Raw genomic sequence first — 26,014 nt, forward strand, 5'->3', positions numbered from 1 at the left:
AACTTGATGTGTTACAAGTCTATGCTCTTAAAATAAGTAACAGAAAAGAGTGAAGACAACAAGTTTCATAAAATTTAACAAATAATCTATTTCCCTAGAATACAAAGAGAAACATGAGAAAATAGAACTTATGGTATTGCTAATTAAATCCAAATAAATCCAAGAATTAAAAACATAAGTCCTAGTAATAAAAAGTACTGAATAAAACTCAGTTCAAGTCCTGACAAGATCCAAAATTGAAGGTGATGACATGTCTGTTATAACCTACAAAGTACTGATGTGTCAACAGTCTCTTGTTGAATCACACAAATTTTATTCCAGGTTTGAATTCCATATAAATTCCAATGAATGCCTTTATCCAAGAATTTTGTTAGAGCACTTTTGTATTTCCAGAGAAAATAATTGCTTTAATTCAGTAAGTTGAAGAAAATAAAATTCAGTCCAAACTGGTCACAACATATTACAAATTAAAGTGCTAGATGTTAAAGTATTGACTCGTAAAATCCTCACAGTCACAAGATAATATAGTTCTCTGTTTGACCTCAGGTCAGAATTAGCATTTTCTAAAAACAACATTACCTAGTGGCAAATATCCTTCTAGAATGATTTAATGAGCCTTGTTTACTTACAACACAATAGCCTTCCAAATTCACTTAGGAATCTCCAAAACTCTGATCCTGATCAACATATATACTCCTTTGTTTACCTGAATAATAATCCTGATAATAAGCTCATATACATAGTGAATAATGAAGCTATTATTAGTTGTTTACATAAATGAAATAAATAAAAATAGAAAAAAAAGACATTCAGGTCAAGCAGAAATAAACTCAATTTTGGAAGCAGAAATGAACTCAGTTTTGGACAAGGTCAAGTCCAGCATACAGTGTTACAGTACAATAACATGTAATGGAATAAAAAAAATTAACACAAACAAACAAACAATTAAATTAAATGTACATAACAGATATAATATCAGCACCATTTTCATTTAATTTAAGAAGTCTTTTATTGAAACCCCATGTATATATGACCATCCATTCAGAATCAGTAGCATAATATTTTCAGGATGGTCACCATAGTGGACATACTAGATGCCATATTGGCCACATTTTAGTTGAGGACCAACTAAACACCATAGTATAGTCCTTTGATGAAAACATGGTCTATGTCAGCATGACTTTCCATTTTTAAGAAGAGTAGCAATAACAAGATTTTCAAGATGGCTGCAACAGTAGCCAATTTGGATGTAAGATCAGCAGTATTTTCATTCAGGACCACCCAAAAAATCATAAAAAGTCTTTTCTTGATAACTTTCCATTTAGGAGGAACAGCAATTACAAGATTTTTAATCTATCTACCATAGTGGAAATATGGGATCCTGGATCAGAACCATTTTCATTTAGAACAAACTAGATATCATAAGTCTTATTGTGAAAACCATGTCAATATGTTCTATGACCAGTAGATATGAAAATGATTTTAAAAGAAGAAACATTTTATAATGCATATTGTAAGAAAGCAAAATTAGAAAATAAACATTTTATATTTTGATCAGAGACCATTAAGCATTATATTGTTTCTATAACTCTTTCTAGATAATTCCCTGAGCAGTTGTTACATATAGGTTTAACTGTGCTTGATAAAGGTCATCCAAACATACAACTATTTATCGTACTACCTAGACAGTCCCCTGACTGGTTTCATTCTGCTTTATAAGGGTCATGTATGGTCATTTAACCATTTATCTTATTGCCAGGGCAGTTCATTGAGCAGTCATTGTAAAGGTCTGTATTTCATAAGGGTCATCCAAGTTGACAAACCTTTAGTTTACTGCCCAGATAGTTACCTGTGTGATCATTATATAATTATGATTTTATTATAATTTATCTAATTTATCTTACTGTCTAGATATATTGACAATTTTCACAGAGATTAGACAAAGGCTGACATTTGATGTACACATGATTTCTACAACATACATAATTTCTATCTATTACAAAAGTATTCATCGTATTTACCTGTGGCAGAGTTCCTTCCAATTGTCTCGTGCACCAAGAAGTGCATCATACCTGAAAGAAATTCAAATATTAAAAAAACTGTATACAAGATTCTTTGTTCAGATCTTTGTAGGGATCTGGTGGGGTTCAAATTGCAATTTAAAAAGCCCCAATCCATAAACAAAATATTTGAAAATCCAGCAGAATTCCCAATTTTAGTTATGTAATAATGAAAAATTGGATCTTAATAGATAGATTCTTGAAAAAATGATCCTGGCCCCATTTTCAATCATTCAAGATAAAAATTCCACATTGTCAAAGACCATCTCATTACCATGCTCAAGATGACTACCGATTTGATTGTACTGACTGCACACTGATATTCATTTAAACGGTGGCACCTAAAACCATCCAGAGATCATGAAATGTGCAATATCCTTAGTGAAAGTGTCTTCCCTGGACCATTTTGAAGAATTCTGTCTTTGGCTCTACTTCTGACCAAATAGTACAGTGTATCAGTCAATACAAAACAAAATATTCTTAGTTATGGTTGTCCCTATGATTATCTGAATGTTCTGTATTGTGATTATCCATGGAACAACTTTCTTTTATCTATAAAAAGTCACATGACAAAAAGGGTAGAACTTTGCCCAGGTAAATATACCCCCACAACCACCCCTATCCCATGATGGTGAAGTGTCTGTAATTGAAATAAGAGAACACTTCTGAAAATAGTATGAGTATAATGACTGGCCAGCATGTATGATTATAATATATACAATTTTTTACATCAATTCATTAAAAACAGCAACAATAGTTGCAGTGACAGCTGTGATACCCTGCATTCAACTCAGTTAAAAAGGGCAATAACTCATGTAAAAAGTAAGAAAGCACAAAGATTTGTTGACATGTGCATCTATTGATGATGATAATAATAGGCTTTACAGCAAACTGCAAAACAAGTTATTCTGATAAGATTCTGTCATACACTGCATTCACCTACAGGAAAAAAGGACATCACAATAAAAACTAAAAGACGTGCATTTTCATGTGTTGCCCATAATATTTAGCAATTGCACTGTAATATTCAATCCATCAAAATGTGCAGGAGTAGTTACTTTAATCAGATTTTGTCATACATTGCAATCAGCTACAACATGAAAAGGGACTATTGCCAAATTCCATATGGATTAATCACAAATTCCATATGGATTATTGCCAAATTCAATATGGAATTTTAATTTTATTCCATGTGGACAACTTACACATCTCATGGACTAATTTGCATATTTCATGGGATTTTCCATACGGAGTACGTAAGGAATCCATAACATTTCCATATGGATTCACTGAAATCCATAAGAGTGGTTCAGCTATAGAATAAAAATGTCCATATGGATATTTCTGTAAAAGTACATATGGATTCCATATCCAATCCATGTGGAAAATTTTGTACAGGATCTTATAATTACCATGTAAATAAAAGATTATAAGTATCACGTTTTGGGTACCTAAGTATGGTATATCAATAATTTATTTTGAGAAATCCATGTGGCAAACCATTAGACTCAAGTGTCTTTTATTTCCAAATACATCTGTAGCAGAAATCTTGCAAATTATGTGATTAATAATTATCACCAAGAGACCTTAAAACCAATGACATGCTTCAAACCAATCTCTGACAAGTGGTCTTTTCAGAGCAAGCTTGATTAGTCCAGAAAGTCAGTCAGAATAATGATTAAGGATGAACCTACTAACTCAATGCCTGTGGCTGTGTGAGGACTTGAAGTCAGTCAGACAGTTTATTGGCAAGAATCAATGAGTCTACTCACTCACTGCCTGTGGCTGTGTGAGGACTTGAAGTCAGTCAGACTGTTTATTGGCCAGAATCAATGAGCCTATTCACTCATGCCTGTGGCTGTGTGTGGACTTGAAGTCAGTTAGTCAGTTTATTGGCCAGAATCAATGAACCTAGTGCACTCATGCCTGTGGCTGTGTGAGGAATTGAAGTCAGACTGTTTATTGGTCAGAATCATGATTAAGGATGAGCCTGCTCACTCATGCCTGTGGCTGTGTGAGGAATAGAAAGTCAGAAAATCTCATATACTCACAAATATAACAATTAAAATTAATCACAAGTTAAAAAATTCATATTTAGTCCTATTTCTCACAACTTGTTTCATATAATAATAAACATTTACAGTATAATGTTTGTGCAAGAAAATGCAAGACTGACCTTGACACCAACTACAAGATGGAAGTGTCTGACTTTGACAGTGAATTATATAATAGAAGATTGCAGTACATAGAGATGCTAAATAAACGTACTGATATGTGTCCTGTGGTAAGATCATAGAGTATACAACTTGCTGAACATAAAGCGCTCAAACTGAACATGACCTTTCTCTCATTATTCTCTCTGAACTTTTATGACTTGCAAACTTAAGCTTGTCCAAGCAGAACTGAGTCTGTCCCAGGCATTGGGCAGGTGGATTTGTCCTGCATTGATAAATTATTTTGCCTAAAACCTTCTCTACACAACTCACGCAATCATTGGTGCATCATGGCCGCTTGCACCTCCCCAGCCTTTAAAGCTCCATGATTTGTAAGCTTCATCTCTCTCCTCTACTCCATATTTTGGGGGGAAAACAGGCTCAGATATTCCATCTTTTATACCACGAGTATGTAGATACTGCTCCCAAGCATTTTTAAAGTAGCTCCTGAAATTAAAGCATATAAATGACATCAGAGACCCTATTCATGGGTTTCGAGAGTTATCTACATATAGTTTCTATAATGGAATTACCACAAAACTGAATTAAAATTTGAAATATTCATTATTCTTATATACAGAAAATGCTTAAAAACAAAAATTAAGCAGAATGAAATCTAACTGATTTACTGATGTGGCACTGACTGATGACAATGTATTTAAAAACATCACAACTGTGACAATTACTGTTGGCAATGTGCCTATAAACATCACAACTGTGACAACTACTGTTGGCAATGTACCTATAAACATCACAACTGTGACAATTACTGTTGACGAAGTACCTATCAACATCACATCTATGACAATTCCTGTTGGAAATCTACCTATAAACATCACAACTATGATAATTACTGTTGGCAATGTACCTATAAACATCACAACTGTGATAATCACTGTTGACAGTGTACCTATAAACATCACTACTGTGACAATTACTGTTGACAATGTCCCTAAACATCACAACTATGACAATTACTGTTGACAGTGTCCCTAAACATCACAACTGTGACAATTACTGTTGACGAAGTACCTATGAACATCACAACTATGACAATTACTGTTGACAATCTACCTATAAACATCACAACTATGATAATTACTGTTGGCAATGTACCTATAAACATCACAACTGTGACAATTACTGTTGACAATGTCCCTAAACATCACAACTATGACAATTACTGTTGACAATCTACCTATAAACATCACAAATATAACAATTACTGTTGACAATGTACCTATAAACATCACAACTGTGACAAATACTGTTGGCGATGTACCTATAAACATCACAACTGTGACAAATACTGTTGGCGATGTACCAATAAACATCACAACTGTGATAATTACTGTTGATAATGTACATATAAACATCACAACTGTGACAATTACTGTTGACAATGTACCTGTAAACAATGTGCCAATTATCATGCAAGTACAAAATCAACAGTGAATGTCACTGTTTTGGATACATATTGATCAATCATGTCCCTTATCCCGTAATCTGTTTTTTTCATCCATGTCTCAGTGCATTCCATTACTAGTGCATAGTGTTTCTTGTATATTTTATGAGGATGAATATCATTTCTTTTTTAACCATGCTATCAGCCCACCAACCCATCTGCCTGTTGATGAGTCTATTGATACATCTATCTAATGTTTTCAAAACTGACAACAGGATGGTCATCAACATTTCTCTGTTTGAGCTGCATGGGACAGAACATTTTTAAAAAGGTCAGATGTAAAAAAAATGACTTATTTGATGTCACTGTGACACATAAAGGCATTTTTCATGTGTTCAACTTGTTATTTGATGTCACTGTGACATGTAAAGGCATTTTTCAAGTGTTCAACTTGTTATTTGATGTCACTGTGAAATTTAAAGGCACTTATTATATTTACAGGGTCAACAGCTGTACGGCCAGTAAATGCTGTAATTTATGGTTATTATGTTTTACTGGGAGTCTATCCATTCAACAATCAATGCAGAGCTTATTGTACAATCATTGTATGAGGATAAATAGTATTTTGTTAACCAACCTATCCACCTACCTACAATAACTACAAGCCTATCAATCTATCTGCCTTTATATATATATATATATATATATATATAATATATGTCTGTTGTAAAGTTATGAAAACTGAATAGCAGATGGACACTGCCTTATTCTGCCTTTCAGCTGCAAGGGACAGAAACTTTTTAACAAGTTTGTTGTTGGATTTCTGACTTATCTGAAGTCTTTGACAGGGTCAATAACAATACTACCAGCGAATAGCCACAGTTTCTAAATATGATGTTTTAATGATTTTGATGACACTTAACAGCAGTAAATTCAGCAGTAAATGAGATGTACTGGCATTTGTCACATTTACAAACTCTATACAGCTTGTTGTACAATTGAACCAAAATACTTTTAAAACTGAGATTTACAACATTATAATGGATATTGTAAATTTTAAGTATTAGCACATAATTTTAATCTGATCCATCTTAACAAGGCTAAAATTAAGGAAAGGAATAGTTGAAAAATAGTATGGGAATATATTGCTTTGTTATAACTGGTTGTAACAGACCATGTTATTTTCTACACAAACCACAAAGCCATCATCTAAGTAAGGAATGTTTCAGTTATTTTAATAGTATTCAAGTTCAGAAAATAAACTACTGAAATAAATGCAAGTTCCTGTCAGCAAGCAAAAGTCCTCATTGAAATTACTGTGATCTGTCAAGTGGTAAACAAATATATAATGTGATTAAATTTTTGCATGTGTGGTACAGCGATATTTTTGTATTAATTTCTACATTGCATTAATTTCAAAAATGAATTCAAAGTAGTTTTTAAAGTCAGATTTTCAGAATTTTCAATCTACATTCTACTTCCTCTGCCCCTTAACTGATAATAATTTTGATAGAAACAATGTTAAGTAATAGCTCTTTTCTCATATAGAACTGCAAGTAATTTACCATTATGTTTGACAGAATTAAATATTCATTATTTTCTTTCTTCAAGTGATAACTGTTGCTCATTATGTTCAAGGTAAGAATGTATCTGTCCACGTTTTGTTTGTCATAAAAACTGGTATACACAGGTTATCTTTTCATGAGCTTCATTCTACCTTAAGGTCTGGTAATTTCATAAATGCATGGTTTAACATCTGTATGATTCATATGATATAACTGGAGCAGGTGCAATAAAGAAAATAGAGCATGACATGGATTTCTCAAGAGTTGCTTCTTAACATATATATTTCAAAAGACCAGCAAAACATTTAGTTTAAAATGTTACTTAATATGAATAGAATTTTCCATCTCAGCAACTCTGAAAAGCCCTTGAATGAAATTTGTGTACATGTACATGCATACAGCTTGCAGGAGAAATCAATTACAATAGTATCAGACAGTACAGTGAAATGCAAACCAATTAAACAAAATTAGTTAATTTTGTACCTTAAATGCATGTCAAGCCTTATTAACAAAAAGTTTCCAATTTACCCTTCCTGCGTAATACACCATTTTAACAAAATAATATTTATGTTTAAAAATATACAATTAAATATGTCACTGAATGATATAAAAGTAAAACAAAGTGCAATTTGTTTCATATTTACTTGAAATGCTTCTAAATACTAGGCCTTGAACTTTTTTAAGTCACTTTAATACAGCTTAATAAAAACTTACCATCCATTTTTGTTTTCTTCCACATATCTACCTTGACTTTCCACATACGCAAGTGCATTTGGTAGTTCACTCATGAGTCTCTTGCCCCACTCTTGTACTGGTCGGCCTGAAAAATAGTACAGTCAATACTTTATATGCTTACTAAAACTTGTGAAGAAAAATCTTGGGTTGAAGGTAAAAAGGAAAAAACAATACCAATCCTTCCAGTGCAGCATTAGGATGAGTTCTGATGCCAAAACAAGGGTGTAAATATTGTGAATTAATATCTTTTAGTCTAATTTTCATTCTTTTGTCATTACTAGAACTAAGAATTGAAAGAGTACAATGAAGAATGACCCCTCTGTGGAAATAATAGTACCGTTTCCCTTTTTGACAAATTAAGTAGCCCCCAAACATCTGAATTTTAGCAAAACCATAAATGATGTTTCCACAAAGAACAGATGAATTCAGTCTAAGAAAACATCAAAAACTTCAGTACAAATACATGCAATCATTTTGTTTAGAAATGGTATTGACAAAATGAAAAACTATTTTGTATGATTGCCTTGAGATTTGTAAAGCCCATCCAGATGCAAGTGCAAAAATCTGGAGGTTATATATTCTTCCAGAACAATCAAAAGCTCTTTGTTTAGTCATCTTATAAAGCAATCATATTAAGTTTTTGTAGTTCCATTATGATGAAAGATATTGAATCCAGATGCCAATAAAGAGTATACGGTAGCTGTTTACATTTTAACATTGCAAAGAAAGCTTTATCATTATCATGCCTAGAATGAACAGCTTTAACAATTTTGTTAGAGCAAATAACAAAGGTAAACTGTGCTTGAAATATTAACACCAGGAGTTCAATACCAACACCAGGAGTCAATTAACAGCATAGAACATATATTAAAAATCCTGGATTCTGGAATCCTGAATGATTGATCAAACAAAGTCAGTTCCTTTTCATATAAATGATTTCTGGTAAGTGGAAAATATTTCAGTTATTTCTCATAATTTACTCTGTGAAATGCAGACTTGATGAATTAATAGTCACATGACAGTTCTTACAAATAAGAATATTCTGTCAGGAAGCAAATGAAATGTGAGAGTGGCTTGTTAACCCTGGTTGTCTACATCAGTAGTAAAACATTGTCAATTGACATGACAACAAGCATGCTTAGATGTTTTATCCATTAGGGTGTCATGGTTAACTGATACTTTAAGTGTTATAATAGGTGCATTGTATTTATTTGCTCAACATAGAAACAGTCTAAACAACCTTTTCTCCAAAAAAAATTTCAAATACTAAAACAGAATTGTGAATTGATGTTTCCTTGCAGGTATATATTAATACATGATAGGATAGAAATTATGTTGAATAATTTGCTCCAGTCGATCATTAAGGAACTCAGTCTCATTTGCTGTGTTCATATATGACTTGTATTCTTTGACATATGACTATTATGATGGCTAATACTGTTGGCTAATACACCTTAGGTTTGCAATTATGTTGAATAATATGGTCCTGCCAATCATTAAGGAACTCAGTCTCATCTGCTGTGTTCACAAATGACTTGTATTCTTAGACATGTGACTTGTTTGATACAAACTTTGGCTAAGACACCTTAGGTTAACAATGATGTTGAATAATTCAGATGTGTCTATTGTTACGTATTTCAGATTTAATTTACATTTATTTTAATTTTATTGATTGTTTGTCAGCTTTACAATTTTTTATTCAATTATATGCTATTATAATATAATCTTGATTATGTGATTTGGAATTTTTTTCAGAAAATAGTTTGACCTTGACTCTTCAGTGTAAAAACCTAAGGCTGACCTAATTCCTGCCCTTAATTCAAAATTAGTAATAGCCACGTGAACAAGTTCTTTTTTAAATTTATTTTTATTGTGGGAATAATAACGATGAGATCGAGGCTGTATTGGATATGTGACCCTAGACTTGTTCTTGTTGTGGGGTTTAACGTCATTTTTCAGCACACAATAGGCTATACATGGCGGCCAGTATTAATGGTGGAGGAAGAACCCGGGAAAGCCCCAGAAAGAACCACTGACCCATGAGCCCTAGACTTGTAAATAGTTTTACTTAAGTAAACAACTTTTTTTGATTATCTTCTTGGAGTAAAATGATTGTTTTGTATCAAGGTCATACTGCGGTTACATGATTTTTATATGTAAACAGTGACCATTTCGCAATTCTGGGATTTCCAAATTTGAGCATTACTTAGTTTTAATAGTGTTGCTTAGAGAGAGAGATCTCAGTCTGGGCTTAAAACACTTGATGTCAACTCGTTTCTTCTCTTGTAGCCAGTTTTCAAGTTATATGTTAATTTTTCATCATATTATTTGGATTCTAAAATATTAATTCATTTCTCTGGAAATATTTGAGTGCTCATACAGAATTCTTGAACAAAGACATTTCTTAAAAATTTCATTTTGGATTTCCAACAAGAGTGTTATTTCTTGTGTTTCTACAAGGAACTGTAGATAACAGGATTTTACAAGATGCAGTATACATCATTGCCTTCCATCTTGGACTCTTCGTCGGGACTCAAACTTGAATTGATTAGAACATTAAATTACTAGGACTTCTAAAATTTTAATTTGAGGATTATTCTATGACATTTTTTTATTTTATTCTTATAACCGTAAGTTCTTATCTTTTCATTTTTACAGTGTTTTTTTCTTCTTCAGGGAATACACATTACATTAATTATTATGTTGAATAATTCAGATGTGTCTCTCATCAAAATAGGCTAATACACCTTATGTTAACTATTATGTTGAATAATTCAGATGTGTCTTTTATCAACATTGGCTTATACATGTTAGGTTAACAATTATGTTGAATAATTCAGATGTGTCAATCATCAACATACTAGGCTAATACATGTTAGATTAACAATTATGTTCAATAATTTACTTGTCTAAGATCAAGGAATTTACTCATCTGTTACATTCATTGTATGACTTTGGTAATCCTAAAGATGTCCGACTTACTCAAAACAACATCACTTTTACTAATCTTAGGTTAGCTATTATGTTCAATAATTCACTTGTGTCTTACATCATGGAACTCACTCATCTGCTGCATTCACTAATGACTTTGGTAATCCTAGTCTGACTTACTCAAAACAACATTTACTAATTTTAAGTTAGCAAGTATGTTCAATAATTCACTTGTGACGTATCATGATGAAACCTACTTATTGGCTGCATTCACTGTGACTTCTGTGATCTTACACATTCGTGACTTATTCATTTGCTAATACGTGTTAACAAAGTAAGTATGATAAATAAATTATTATCTATTCTCATTGCATTTGCTGTGACTTCGGTGATCTTAGACATGTGACTTACTCAATACAACATTTGCCCAAACATAACTGTCAACTAGAAAAACATGTTTACTACAAATGGCAGAAGAGCTACATGATTTAGCAAAAACTGTATTGGTGTATTTTTACAAACAAATGAATCAACATTCTGACAGTAATTAGATAATTAACTTTATACACACTAATGATTTCCAAAGTATACTGAAAGAAGAATATTCTTTGTGTGTTATGTAGGTTACTGTATACTGAAAGAAGAATATTCTTTGTGTCTCGTGTAGGTTATTGTATACTGAAAGAAGAATATTCTTTGTGTGTTATGTAGGTTACTGTATACTGAAAGAAGAATATTCTTTGTGTGTTATGTAGGTTACTGTATACTGAAAGAAGAATATTCTTTGTGTGTTACGTAGGTACTTGTATACTAAGGAAGATCCTTGTGTGTTATGTAGGTACTTTTGTATCGAAAGAAGATCTTTGTGTGTTATGTAGGTACTTGTATATAGAAAGAAAACAATTCTTTGTGTGTTATGTAGGTACTTGTATAATAAGAAAGATCATTGTGTGTTATGTATGTACTTGTGTATCGAAAGAAGATCTTTGTGTGTTATGTAGGTACTTGTATAAAGAAAGAAGACAATTCTTTGTGTGTTATGTAGGTACTTGTATACAGAAAGATGACAATTCTTTGTGTGTTATGTATGTAGCTGTGTACCAAAAGATCTTTGTGTGTTATATAGGTACTTGTGTACCAAGGGAGATTTTTGTGTGTTATGTAGGTACTTGTATAAAGAAAGAAAACAATTCTTTGTGTGTTATGTAGGTACTTGTATAATAAGAAAGATCATTGTGTGTTATGTAGGTACTTGTATACAGAAAGAAGACAATTCTTTGTGTGTTATTCAGAGTCTAACATCATTAATTAAAGATTTTATTGATTGTGAGTTAACTTGTAAAAGTTTTTATTCTTTATTTCTACATTTAAAAAGTTTTGTGTGGCCTTGGCAAGCTTGCACTCTAGTTCAGTAGCTTATGCTGCCTCATATTTTTGACTGCCGCTTAATTTTGGTTTGCAATTAACTTGATTCATTGCCTGATTTGTCTGCTGTTGTTAAATACAATTGTGCAAGTTTAACTTGTTACTCATAAGGTCATGTAAATACAATTAGTTGATGGTTATATGATACATGTAGAAAACTAATTATAAAAAGTTGCAAATCCTGGTCAACTCTTTTGCTTTTGTGGTTTGTTTTCTGGCATTATCACATATCACTGGTTGCAAGAATGTACACTAATGGGTCTACAGCCAACATTGTTTAAAGATTTGTACATCCTGATGTGGAATGGGAGAAAGAGAGAAAGAAGAAGCAGCAGCAGAACAAAAAACTCAAATAGGTCTAAATAATGAAATACAGCTTTGCCCGACTGATATATTTTAATATCTCACTGTCAATTATCTAAAAAATATGGGCACTCATCCAAGTTTGGTGCTTTTCCCTGCTCCTCTAGTGTTCATTGATGCTTTGATTAAAAGTTTAGCTAACCTTATATTTATAAAGAGTATCTCATGTAAGTTCTAAAACCTTGATGAAAAACCAGTGTAAAATAAATAAAGCTGAAAAAAAACAAAATTTCTACTGAAGTAATTAACAATTTTCATTTATCTGGTTGTCTCACTTAATTTACAAGGTCTTATGTTCTTGAAAAGTTGTCTGATTTAATCTATTTTCTAACCTTGGATTGCATAGGAGGTAAACAGAGCAGAAGCAAAGCTGCCTAGGTAGTCTGTTGGGTGGTGATGTGTCATCCGACCTGACTCCACACTCACAACTATTAGGTGTGGCAACTCCTCAGGTCTGGAAGCAAAATGAATGGAAAAATATGAAATCAAGTGTTGCAATATTGTTTTGGTTGTATAAACCTTGCATGTTATATTTTATCATTGCTAACTGTATAATTCACATTACACTGACTTCACAAGTTTTATACTTTGCTGCTTGAGGCCCAGACACTAACATACAAGGTAGAAATCTAGGTTAGATGTAAGCACAGTATTTTCTCCTAGAATTAAATGATACTTTCATGAACCTGTACCATTAAGTGTCCCCAAAGATTTCATAAACCATAAATGCACAAAAAGTATAATATACCTTGTCATTTAATTTCTTGTGCACATTCTTGAGGGACGTTTTAGTATAATTCTGCAATTATTTGAACATGAGTGTCAGCTGAAAATTATGATTAATGTTTTGACCTAAACAAAATAAACACTATGAGACAACACAGTATCTAAAGTCAATATATTTTCTTCTTCTGTAATAACAAAAGTATAATCATTCTCTAAATAGCAGTCATGTACGTAAGCCTTCACACAGTGGTACTAAATAACTAACCTGTTAACAGGACAGAAAGTTAAGTTGTGTTTGTTGCCTGAACTTCATTGTGCCTCTTCTTTATTCTGCATGCAAGCAGTTTGTAACAATGATTAATAATTATATTTTAACATAACCTATATTTATAAATAATATCTATTGTACTGTACACAGGTGGCTGCTCTACAGAAGTGACAGTTTCTGCAGCTTCACAGACCATATTTCCCAGAAGATACACCCATGTTTGATGATACAATCATACAGACCTTTGTATAAATTTCAGGTAAATTATTTTATTATATGCCTACCACTAGAAGAATCAGATTAATATGGGTCCAATAACCATACATTTGACTGTGTATCTATGGGGTAACTAAGTAAATATTACCATTTTATATCTGTAAGTGAAGAAAAAGTAGAAACAATAAAAACAAAATATTAAAATAATTAAATACAAAGTGTATTATACGGTTTTATCAGTTGTGCTTTACACTCATCTGAAAATTGTGGGGGATACTGTAGTACTCTTTATGAGTGAAAAAGAGTTTTCAAATTTTGGGAGGCCACATGAGCTCTTTTTCCATTTAGGACCAACAGCATGTTCTGAGAATTGTTTTAGTGAAAACATTATGAGAATGAGGTCATCCCTTTATAAAGAGTAAGATTTTCATGATGGTTATCATTAATCAAAAAACTTTTCATTTGGGTCCAACTAGATATCATAAGAAGTCCTTTAGTGCAAACCCCAAATTATCAAGACTGTCCATTCAGAAGAAGTGGTGACACCAAGATCTTCAAGCTGGCCACCATCATGGACATGATGGCTTACAGGTTAGCACCATTTTCATCAGGATCAACAAATAATAATAAGGCATCATGTTAGTGATAATACCAAGCTGATATGACCAATCATAAGAAGTATTGATAACAAGATTTCAATGAAGGCCACCATGGCAGTCATACTGGATATCAGATTGGCATTATTTCCATTTCCAGATACATTATTAGAAGTATTCTGGTGAAAATTCCATGTTGGTATGACCATAAATTCTTGGATGAGTAGCAGTAACATGGGTTTTAAGACCACTGGTGTGGCAGCCATTTGAAATGGAAGATCTACACTACTTTAAACTAGGACCAACATGACAACATCACAAGCCTTTTGGTTAAACCCCCTACCTATATGACTTTCCATTCAGGTGTCTGTGTTGTTTGGATTTATTGTAAATTTAACAATTTTAGTCATATTGCTATGATGTGTGCAGTGTGGTAGTTTATAGTGATGTATAGTACACCATGCCACAGACATGTAGCATCATGTCCCACCAGTCATATTATCCTGACACCTGAATGATCAGTCCTAGTACTAACTTCTTAGTGCTGAATGCCAAGCGAGGCAGCTGTTAGTACCATTTTTAAATTTCCATTCAGAAGATGCAATAAGAAGATTTTGAAAAAGTCTGCCTTGTTGACGCTGTTGCAGGTCAGATGTCAAATCAGCACAACTTTCATTTAGGACCAACTAGACATTATAAGAAGACTTTAAGTAAAATGTTATGCTGACATGAGGAGAAGCAATAACAATATTTTCAAGATGGTCATTGCGGTGGCCATATTGGACATCTAGGTAGCACCATTCTCATTCAGGTCCAATGCATGTGTAAAATTTCATGGCAATTTTCTAAGTAGTTTTAACTAAGCAATGATAACAAACGTGTGATTAAGAGGAAGGCAGAAAAAAGGATGATGGACAAAAAGTCATCCCATAAGCTTTCTGGTCTATGACCAGTACAGAAGTCAGTTTCCAGATAAGTCTAATAGTCATAGTTTTCATTTAGGCATAGTTATTGAACAGACATATCAAACAGTATTAAATTATTGTGAATCCCATGATTTAACATACTGTAAAGTGGCACTTGATTACAATTATTTTTAGCTATTTTTTAATTATAATATTGCAATGCAGGTAAATCTCTCAGTTAAAATCAACTCCAATGCATAATTCATCTTTAGTCATTTCAAAACATATGGCCAAAATACAATGCATATATTTCTCCATCCAAACACAACAATTTTCAGGTATGAAAACACTGCACATGAATAAGAGAATTGTCCACCTGAAGATAAACTATTGCTTAAAAGATACATACATACATACATACATACATACACACACACACAAACACACATACACACACACAAACACACACACACAGACATACATACATACATACATACAGCTTCTTGCATTGTTCCCACTTCTCTATATTCAGTTCTCACTTCTTCCTAAGTACTGTGCTCAAAAGAAATAATGTATCCCTAAACTCCAAGTCTAGTTTAACTCCTGTACCATGGGTATGAAATAATACACATAATTCTAAATAACACACTGTAATGAATAGCGATCACTGTCATAATACCCATCTCAAATGAAAAATATCCAATAATATTTACAGCATATTGTCATGAATCACAAAATCAATATTGTAAGCAGCACAAACTAATAATATACACACCATATCTAAAAGTGTTACATTATGCATAAAGTATATTAAACTAGCAGTGTTCAAATGGAATGTCAAGAAATATCTTCCTCAGAACAACCCCCAGATTTTATAAAATGTACCTTGGAAAACGCAGCCCAATGCACATAGCTCTTGTGGCTGCTACACAGCCACCATCCCTGTAAAGTATATATGGAAACACAAAGTAGAAAATGTATATATATATATATATATATAGATATATATATAAAGAAAATCACTTTAATTTAAATACATGAAAAGATCTTAATTTTCTTTTGAGCCTTTTATTAATAAACCATGCTTAGCTTTCTCACATTTTGTGCAAATGTTGGATTCTTTCGTTAGGTAACTCATCATATGAACTTAACATATAAATTATAATGTTTTCTGCTGATGACATTTTAGTTTTCAAACACATTCACTACTTATCTAACCTTACTATAGACATTGTTAAATTGGAAGGAATAAGTGTAATTTAAATCATTATCTGGATGTTCATTTACAAGAGCAACTATTACTATTTCATGAGTATGGTAGTACCACCAATTTCTAGTCATCAATTATGTTAATGGGGGCCAACTTAAAGTCTAACTGTTGTGGCTGGGATTGAACCAACCTCATCAGTCTCACTGTCTGGCACACACACCACTAGCCTAAAAGGTCAGGACAAGCTGGAATGGTTAGAACTATATTTTAAGATAATAAATAAGAAATTATGTATCATAAATACATTTTTTAAATAGTGTTTAGATTATATAATAATAAAGGCTACATTATTATACTTGATGCTGCACCTGATATCAGGATCCAGCTCTCCAGCATCATTCCTAATATAAACTGGATTTGCTAATAAAAGATGCAAAAAACACTCTTCCAATTAAAGAAAACTGTCAAAAGATGATTTCCCATTCAATAATAGACTCAGTTTTTTTCATTACTCATCTTTATTTTCCAGTAGTTTTCTGTAATAAGAACAAATTAATATAACTGTAAAAAAATTAAAACATATTTCTATATTTTTTTTATAACATTTTTTAAAGATTTAATAAAGGACAGTCCTTATTTTAAAAAAAAATTGTCCTCCCTGCTTTTGTACATGTCTCCTATTGTTAGGACAAAAATGTAGTGTATCCAGAATTATGAAGTGAACTAGAAGTTTTTAATATTGACCATTCAAGTGTAAGAGGTTTTTGAGCCTAATAATGGGATTTGTATCTAAAAGCTTATAATTAAGATGCTGGCAGCTGCATGAATAATGAACGAGGTTACAAATGCATTAAATTTGATTTAAGAGTTACCTACCTTTTACTGAATGGAATATGATAACCTTGTGGTGTTTTTGGTTTCAACCAATGACAGCTTTCTTGAGTGGTAAGTCCTAAAGAATTGCAAGCAGTCAGATTAAACAGCATCAAGGCACATTATCATAGCAAAATAATATCATATATAAAGTGTCACAGTGTAACATAACTTTTAAGATACCATTGCCACATAACTGGAAAAAACTCAATATTTGCTGCCATTTAAATAATTATACTCTTCAACTTGAATTCATTAGTCATTATGAACTCAAACCTCTGCCATGCCATAACTTATGGAAAACAAGAGTCTTAAGTGGGCCTGATAATACTTACATGCATTGGGTAGTTGTTGTTGTTGTTATAGGCAGCCAGTATTAATGATGGAGGAAGAACCCAGGAAAATCCAGGAAAGAACCACCGACCCATGAGAAGTTACCGGCAAGCTTTCTCACATATCCACATTTGCCAAGCCCGAGACTCGAACCCACGCAGACAGAGGTGCATTGGGTAGTAGATGACTTATTACAGCTTGTGAATGCAAATTCACACAAATATTGAAACCATAGATGGGAAAGGAAAATTATATATATATAATGTCTAAGATTCTTCAATATAGCAAAACCAGAAAGAAAAAAACTCTAACCAAACATATTAAACTTGCTTGAAACGTGGTCAAGTAAATAAATTAAAAAATATGGATATGGGTTTTACAAGAAAAATATTCTTATTAAAACAATATTGTGCAAAAATTTAATATGTAAGAAATTTTGATCTTGTGATTATGTAACATGCAAGAGGTGGGAAACAATTTGCATGTCCTTTAAAAGCAAGTTGTAAATGCTGCAATCATAAGTTCCAAATGTCTAACTCCCTGTTAAACTGCTCCCATGGCCTAGTAGTAAAAGTGTCTGCCTCGGATGTGGAAAGTCATGGGTTTGAACCTTTGCTGAGTCATACCAAAGACTTATAAAAATGGTACTAACAACTGCCTTGCTAGGCACTCAGCATTAAGATGTAAGTATTAGGACTGGTTGACCTCATGTCAGGATAATGTGACTGGATGGGACATCATGCTACATGTCTGTGGCATGATGCCCCAGTGCTAGACTTTACTATAAACTGCCACACTGCTGACATCATAGCACTATGACTGAAAAATTGTTAAAGCTAAATTAAAAATCCAAATCACACACACACACACACACACACACACGTGATACTGTATCTAATTTATAATAACTTTTAATAACCAGTCCTAGAGAACAACATCAATGCAAGATGTTTGAATGCTTTTATCATTTTACAAACATGGCCATTCCTGTCTGTAGTTAACAGTTGTTTCAGTCTCAATATAGACAGCATACATGTAGAGGATGGACAACATGATCTCTTCTTGGCTTTATGAAAGGAATAAACTAGACAGCCCACAAAAAGTATAATGTCTGCTTCTGCCACTGAGTTGGTTAAACATACATTGTCAAACCTAGTTCCTTAATCAGCTGAGGCATCCTTGCCATAGAGGTTAACACTGAGTCCATCATTACTACAAGAAATGGCAAAGCAAAGAGATTTCTATGATAGTGGCTTGTATCCCACTGTTGCCACCACAAAATAATCTTAGACAAATAAAATAAGGAATGATTATTAAGTCCACGAAATCAAGTTGCTAATGCTGCAACCACAAGTTCCAAGATCTGAACTAGCTAATACATGTATGATGCTAAATGTATGTGTGCATACATGAGATCTGGGAAGGCTTTTGTTGAATTTGACTAATTGCTTAATTGGTATTAATCAGTTGGGCAGAATATATGAATTGTTCACATTCAACTGACAAAGTGTTGTAAGTTTGTTTAGCCTCTTAGGCAGAACCTCCTGATCAGGTCAGATTCTGTGTTATGCGTTTAGGATTGAATGTAATACAAAAAGAGAGAATACAACAATCTTTTTAAAATTTAACAAATAATTTATTTCCCTGGAAACATGTAGAGAAAAAAAGAAATTACAGTTTTAAGAATCGAATCCAAAACTAATCCAAGAATAAGTCCTAGTAACAAATGTTCTAATAATTTCAAGTTAGAATCCTGATGGAAAATCCAAGATGGATGTCAATGGCATATGCTTTAGTCAGTACTGTGCTTATCTACAGTTCCTTGTAGAAACTCAAATAATGGCACTCCAGTGATGGAAATCCAAATTAAATTTGTAAGCAATGTCTTTCCAAAAGTTCTATTTGAGCACTCTTAAAATATTTCCAGAGAATAAAGAATTAATCCTTTTGAAATCCAAATGATCTGAAGATAATTAACTCAAAATCTGGCAACAACAAAGAAAATAAATTGATACCAAGTGTAAAAGCCCAAAACTGAGACATTTCTCTCTACACATCTCTATTAAAACTAACAAATGCATAGTAATGGAAAAACCAGAATTGCAAAATCAAGGGGGGTCACGTGATCGTGTTTATGTCACGTACAATAAAAAATGACCCTGATGAAAACCATGAAAACCAATAATTTTCTCTAAGAAATAAAAAACAAAAAAGTTGTTTACATCTTAAACCCAAAGACCCAACAACAAGCAATCATTTTAAAATAAAAACAGAACTTTGTTTACTAATTTTGAATCAAGGTCAGCATCCAGGCCATCACCTGGTGTTTATGAAAAAAATGATTCAGGTTAACCAATTTTTCAGAAAAATATCATCTCCAGTGAATAAATTTACATTACAATAGCATGTAAGAAAAATTAAAAAAAAATTAAAACTGACAAAGAAACAATTGAATTAAAATAAATATATATTTAATCAGATATACATATGTAAGACTGAATATATAGTATGCCTGTCAGAACTGACTAGCAAGCCATAAGGTGGATTATATTCTGTTCTATGACTTAAATGTGTCATGATATATGTGATTCTGTGTGCCATACTGAATGACTGGAACAGACTCTTTTCACTGACTGGATTACAATAACTGAACAAATTCTGATGACTAACTGCACTGATATGCAAGCAGCAAGACAATACAAGAACAAGCAGTTCCTCTTTTAGCTTCAACATTCTCCAAGGGTTGTAGCCGGAATGGTGTCAATTTGAGAGACTACTTACACTGTTCCATGATCTTATGCAATGAAGACTGTTGCTAAGAACTTTTTTTAAGGTGGAACAATCTTATTACTGTTTGACTTCAGCTTCATCATCAATCAAAGTTTCCAAAGCTGCTTAACACAGGCCATTCCCATGGAGCACCTTGCCTTCAGTATGGGCTGACTCTGCAGTTATCCATTGTCAACATGTGCCTACAGTTTCTTTCTAAATCTATATGGATCTCTTGGCAGCATTGGTCATTGTTCCATACATGTACATATATATATATATATATATATATATATATATATATATATATATATATATATATATATATATATATTCAAATATGTACCTGTTATAAAACTATTTCAAGTCTGTATTACTGACCTTCCAAATAAGAACTAATCATAAATTCTATAAACAGGAGAAATAATGTCAGCCCAAGGCATTTCAGAGACCCAACAGCAGCTAAAAACCTCTTCATTCCCAAGACTGTAATAATTCATTGGTATTCTACTTACTGGTTTTATATTATAATTATGTTATCAAATTATTATGAACCTACTGTGCTGCTTGTCATATTGTACTTCATATTTTGCTTCAGCTTAAATTACAGATTATTCATTATAATCCCTAATGAGTATTATTTTGTTGTATTCTAAATGAATTCTGTATTTTTTTAAAGGAATAACCCTGCCTAATCCCAATCCTGCAGAAATGAAAAGCATTTAAAATCTGATCCTTTACTTGCTCTCCTCTGATAAATTTGTAATTGCATCCAATGTACCATGTGTACACATAGTTTCAATATGAAATTACTATAGATAAATCTCTTGAAACTCCAGAAGTGCTATAAACAAAATCTCATCTGAGATCTTGATGATTTAAGGTCACATTCCAGGTCTGATCAGAAATAAGCTCAACCAATCACATGCAAGATCACCTTATTAATATGTATGGGTATCTTTCACAACAGGATTGGGCTGAATGAGTTATTGGAGGAATATGTCAACAGCAGACAATGAGCAATGAACAAGGGATGCAGGGCCACCTTAAATTCATTTGGCCTTTGGGTAGGTAAGCTGAAAGAAACCCATTTCAAATTTTATGAATATTTCAATGTACGTGCTGGAAAATACCCATCTCTGCTAAGTTTAGTGAGACTGCAAGAACTAATCATGTGCACTGGTGTAGTGTAGAGAAATCTTGTCAGAGAGCAAGAATTAGTATGCAGATAATGGGGCTTTGCAAGGCATCTGCCACAAAGTATGACCTGAAATGGTGAATTTCCCTATTTCCAAGAAAGATAAGTTTAATTAATTTGCTGTCATTTCTAAATGGAAACAGAATCTGAAAACAAGATGGCAGATCTGACACAATTTGAATGAAATGAAATGTTTTAGCTTTTACAAAAATCCTTTGGTCGAAACTATAATTTACTCCTGTACAATTTATGTCTTGTGAATAAAATTAGCAGAACAATTGTTTGTGATGACAGCACTGTCATAAGAAGGATGTGGCCATTTAGCTCACACAAGTTCATGCATACAAGATTATATCTATTCCTGTGATATAGGGAAATCACACCTCAAGTCATAATTTGTGGGCAGGAATAAGGTGGTGGTCTGTTTGTGGACTTCGCACCATTTGTCTGCACATCATAAGCTATATATGGCAGCCAGTATATTTGGTGGCGGAACATGGGAAGAATTATCAACCCATGGAAAGCTAATGGCAAGCTTTCTCATGTACCCACATTGGCTAACCCCACATTGACTCAAGCCCACAAAAACTGAGTGGCATTGATCAGTAAAGATGAGTGCCTTAGACCACACAACCACCCTGGGCCCCTGACAGGGATGTAGTAAAGACAAATTTCTACTCATGAATTACAGGCCTATGGATGTGATTTTCCAATTCCATACCAATACCTTTGACATAATTTGTCAGACAAAATGGCATCAAAATACTATAGTAAAAATATCTAAAGGATAGAGTATTCATTTAAAGTTTTGATATGTTAAAAGAGTGTACAACATTTTATCTACTGTGGACAATTTACATTGGTTGATTGGCTTTTTTCCATGACACTTTCAGCACTTTATTTTTACTACATCATGCCAGGGAAAAGGAAGCTATGTGCCTTCTTATGGACTGAACAGTTTAATTTAACCTCAGAAATGAAGCTAAAATCAGAGAGATAAATAAAGTTCTAAAGATATACAATATAAAGAAGCAGATAGGTGTTATTCCTGGAAAATCTATATTTATACTAAATGGGGATTTCATATGAATTTCTGGAATGGCCAATTTGTTCTATACATACACAGGAATGGTAAGTAAAAATATCTACTGAATGGTATGCTAATTCCTCATAACTAAAAAGCCACTTCAAATTAACTCACCAGGTGCTCGACCTGCCATGTCCTTCATGCAGTCTTTGTAATGTAAGGCAAGCTTCTGATAGAGATTCTCTTTGTCTGTGTCTTTACCCCACTTCATCAGAGCTGAAGATATATGAATCAATACAATTAAGTGACCATACAAATATTTTTAGTGGGCCAGCTCTGAATAGTCATAATAGACAATCTTTTTATACATGTAGGGAACTTCAACAAGTAAGTTTACCAAAATCTGTAATTTTCTTGCATTTCATACACATTCTGTTTATAATGAGTGTGTCCCATTTGCATACTTTTTACATTCCATTTAAATTGGCATTTTATCTCAGACCATAATCTCACTACTTTTTGTTGATGATCTCTGAAAATATATTGCAATTTTTCATTAAGCAGTTTAATCCACCATTTCATTTTTTTTTCATTTTTACTCATTTGGATTGAAATAGAAATGCATTTATTGCATTCGGGATTTTGTTTTCAAGATTTGTAATGTGAAGGGAAAGAACTGAATCATTTGCATCTTGTCTTAACAAAATGCAAAGCACTGCACTGAATTTACAATAAAATATATATAAGCTATAAATATAGTTGTTCAGTATTTATCAGCAAACTTTATTAATGTTTCATTCAAACAAAAATAGTGCAGATAAAGTCACCAGTAATGATGTCATCACATCCATGTCAGTTGTTTTAGGTCTACTTTGACAAGAACAATGTCATGGCTAGTAAGCTATAAAAACTTTTTGTCACCATAAATAATCTAAACCTGAATTTGTGTCAAATGCCCTTTGACAATAGAAATTTAGTGGCAGATTAAAAATAGTAAATTTGTATAACCATTGATCATATGAATTCATGTTTCAATAATAAACAAGCCTAACTAGCTAGTTAGCTAGCTAGATAGATAGATAAATAGATACATACATACATACATACATACATACATACATACATACCCACCTACCTACCTACATACATAGAGACACAGACATATAGATAGATGGACAGATAGATAGATAGGTAGGTAGGTAGGTAGGTAGGTAGATAGATGTGTAGGTACATATGTAGGTAGATAGATACATAGACATAAATATAGGTATGCAAATAAATAAATAGATAGGCAGATAAATAGGAGGATAGATAGGTAGAATTAATATAAAGTACGGTGTGACCCCTTTATAACATGGAAGTTGGGGTCCATAAAGCCCGACCATGTTATAGACTGAAGCATTTTATGACCAACAAGGTCAGTTAGCTGAGGAAAATGATGCATTTACTTAATGTATGGTGAGCGGGGAGGCTAATAAAAGTGGGTAAAAATATGTGCTTTTGATTAAATGAAGACAGAGCTGTCTAAAAAACACTTGTATATTGACAGCATACATTTGTGCATTACAATCCATAATCCATTAAGTACTGTACTTGTGTATAATAGATCCATGAATTCTAGTATAGATCACATGTTAAAAACTTAATTTCATATGACTCACATCCTGTTAGAAAATACCAACAACACATATTTCTTTTTTAAATGTTAGTCATCATTTGATCTATATCCGATTGTCACTTAACAATTCACTACAGTTGTTGCAAGTAGCACAATTTAAAGCTATATCATTTTACACGCTACATGTACTTAAATTACTGTAGCCTAGATTTTAGTCAGCTGGAGACAGTATCATCTTGCTGAGGCTACTCAGAGGATGAGGCTATTGATATGGAAATGAAAACTTGAACAAATTAAAAAGTTTAGCAAACAAATTTGCAAGATATCCCATCTTTAATTAACCTGACAGCCATATATCTATGGTTTCAACTGATTAGAAAATTAATTTGCATAAGTAGCGACCATACGTATATTTTTCCCCTGCATACATTAAACTTTCATGGCACACTAAACATGTTCCAATCACTTTGGAAAGTGCTACAATCTATCCGATTCCAATGCTGTTATTTAAGTTTTGTGCTGACTTCCTTTGATGAATTTTTTTTTGAAGATTGTAATCAGCTATTTTTGATGATTGTGAATGTGTTATTGAAATTACCACAAAAGGACAGCTTTGGAGGACCAAAACAATGTATGTTCCTTATTGCACTGCAACATTAAATAATTGTATAACATTGATTGAGACTGAATTTTGTTTTCATTTGCTTTGTATTTATGCAGAATGACTGGTGCCTCAAACGTCATAATGAAGCGTCAGCAAAATTATTTTTCTGGTGTACCTTTTAAAACAAAAGGAATTAGCTAGCCATCATTTGGTAGATTGTAGCAGTTACTTTTCATGCCTTCAAAAGTTGGAAGATTGTAGCTAGTACTGGTAGCATTGACAGACCAACAAGTAGATCTCCATATTTTTTTTTGTTTTTTTTTTGTGTGACATGAGGTGGTGGCATAGGATGGAAAACTTCATAATGCCAATAAGAAAATGTGATTGGTTGGGACGTCTCATGAAGTGGTGGCATAGGATGGGAAAGTTCATAATGTCATTGAGAAGATGTGATTGGTTTGGAGGTTTCATGAAGTGGTGGCATGGGATGGGAAAGTTCATGACAGTATTGAGAAGACCTTAGTGGCAATGATACTCTCAAGCATAGATATGACTCCTCATGTGGAGGGATGAGGCAACCAAGCTGATTGCTAAGAGACATTCCATGGGGAGACAAGCTCAAAACAACAGGATGTTTTGGATTCCATACACTGACAAATGATGAGCTGGGATAGAATGAGATGGGTTTTTTCCTTGTTGACAATGAATCTTTAAAATGAATCAACCTGTGTTTCTGGCCTGTAAGGTTTCCCTCATATACAGAGTTAACAATCAATCCTGTGGTATCCATGCTGAACTCAGGTTTCTATAGGTATTTATTGAAAGAGATAGGGTCTCTTAAAGGTCTGGAATAAGACTTTGGTTGAAGGCACTTGAGCACTTTAAAAGGTGAGTGTACATTCACTTGACAGCAATGGGTTGTCAGAGGCAATGTGTCTCCCATTCTGGTGAAGGGTGAAGACATTACCTTACTG

The 26,014-nt window shown here is 32.9% G+C and overlaps 1 protein-coding gene across 1 annotated transcript in view; it reads right to left on the reverse strand.

The window, feature by feature from the left end:
* The window catches only part of LOC149803201 (ADP-ribosylhydrolase ARH1-like), a 60,337-nt gene that overhangs the window by 10,749 nt on the left and 23,574 nt on the right, over window positions 1-26,014 (reverse strand). The window contains exons 4-10 of the mRNA XM_089952820.1: window positions 22,993-23,094; window positions 17,495-17,570; window positions 16,294-16,350; window positions 13,030-13,151; window positions 7,958-8,063; window positions 4,547-4,720; window positions 2,022-2,072 (exon numbers count right to left, since the gene is read on the reverse strand). Of these exons, the coding sequence (XP_089808946.1) occupies window positions 2,022-2,072; window positions 4,547-4,720; window positions 7,958-8,063; window positions 13,030-13,151; window positions 16,294-16,350; window positions 17,495-17,570; window positions 22,993-23,094 (688 nt within the window). The remainder of the gene's footprint in view (window positions 1-2,021; window positions 2,073-4,546; window positions 4,721-7,957; window positions 8,064-13,029; window positions 13,152-16,293; window positions 16,351-17,494; window positions 17,571-22,992; window positions 23,095-26,014) is intronic.

The sequence above is a fragment of the Sinohyriopsis cumingii genome, chromosome 3 (genome assembly GCF_028554795.1).
Source record: "Sinohyriopsis cumingii isolate HCF-2022 chromosome 3, ASM2855479v2, whole genome shotgun sequence".
Classification (NCBI taxonomy): Eukaryota; Metazoa; Mollusca; class Bivalvia; order Unionida; family Unionidae; genus Sinohyriopsis; species Sinohyriopsis cumingii.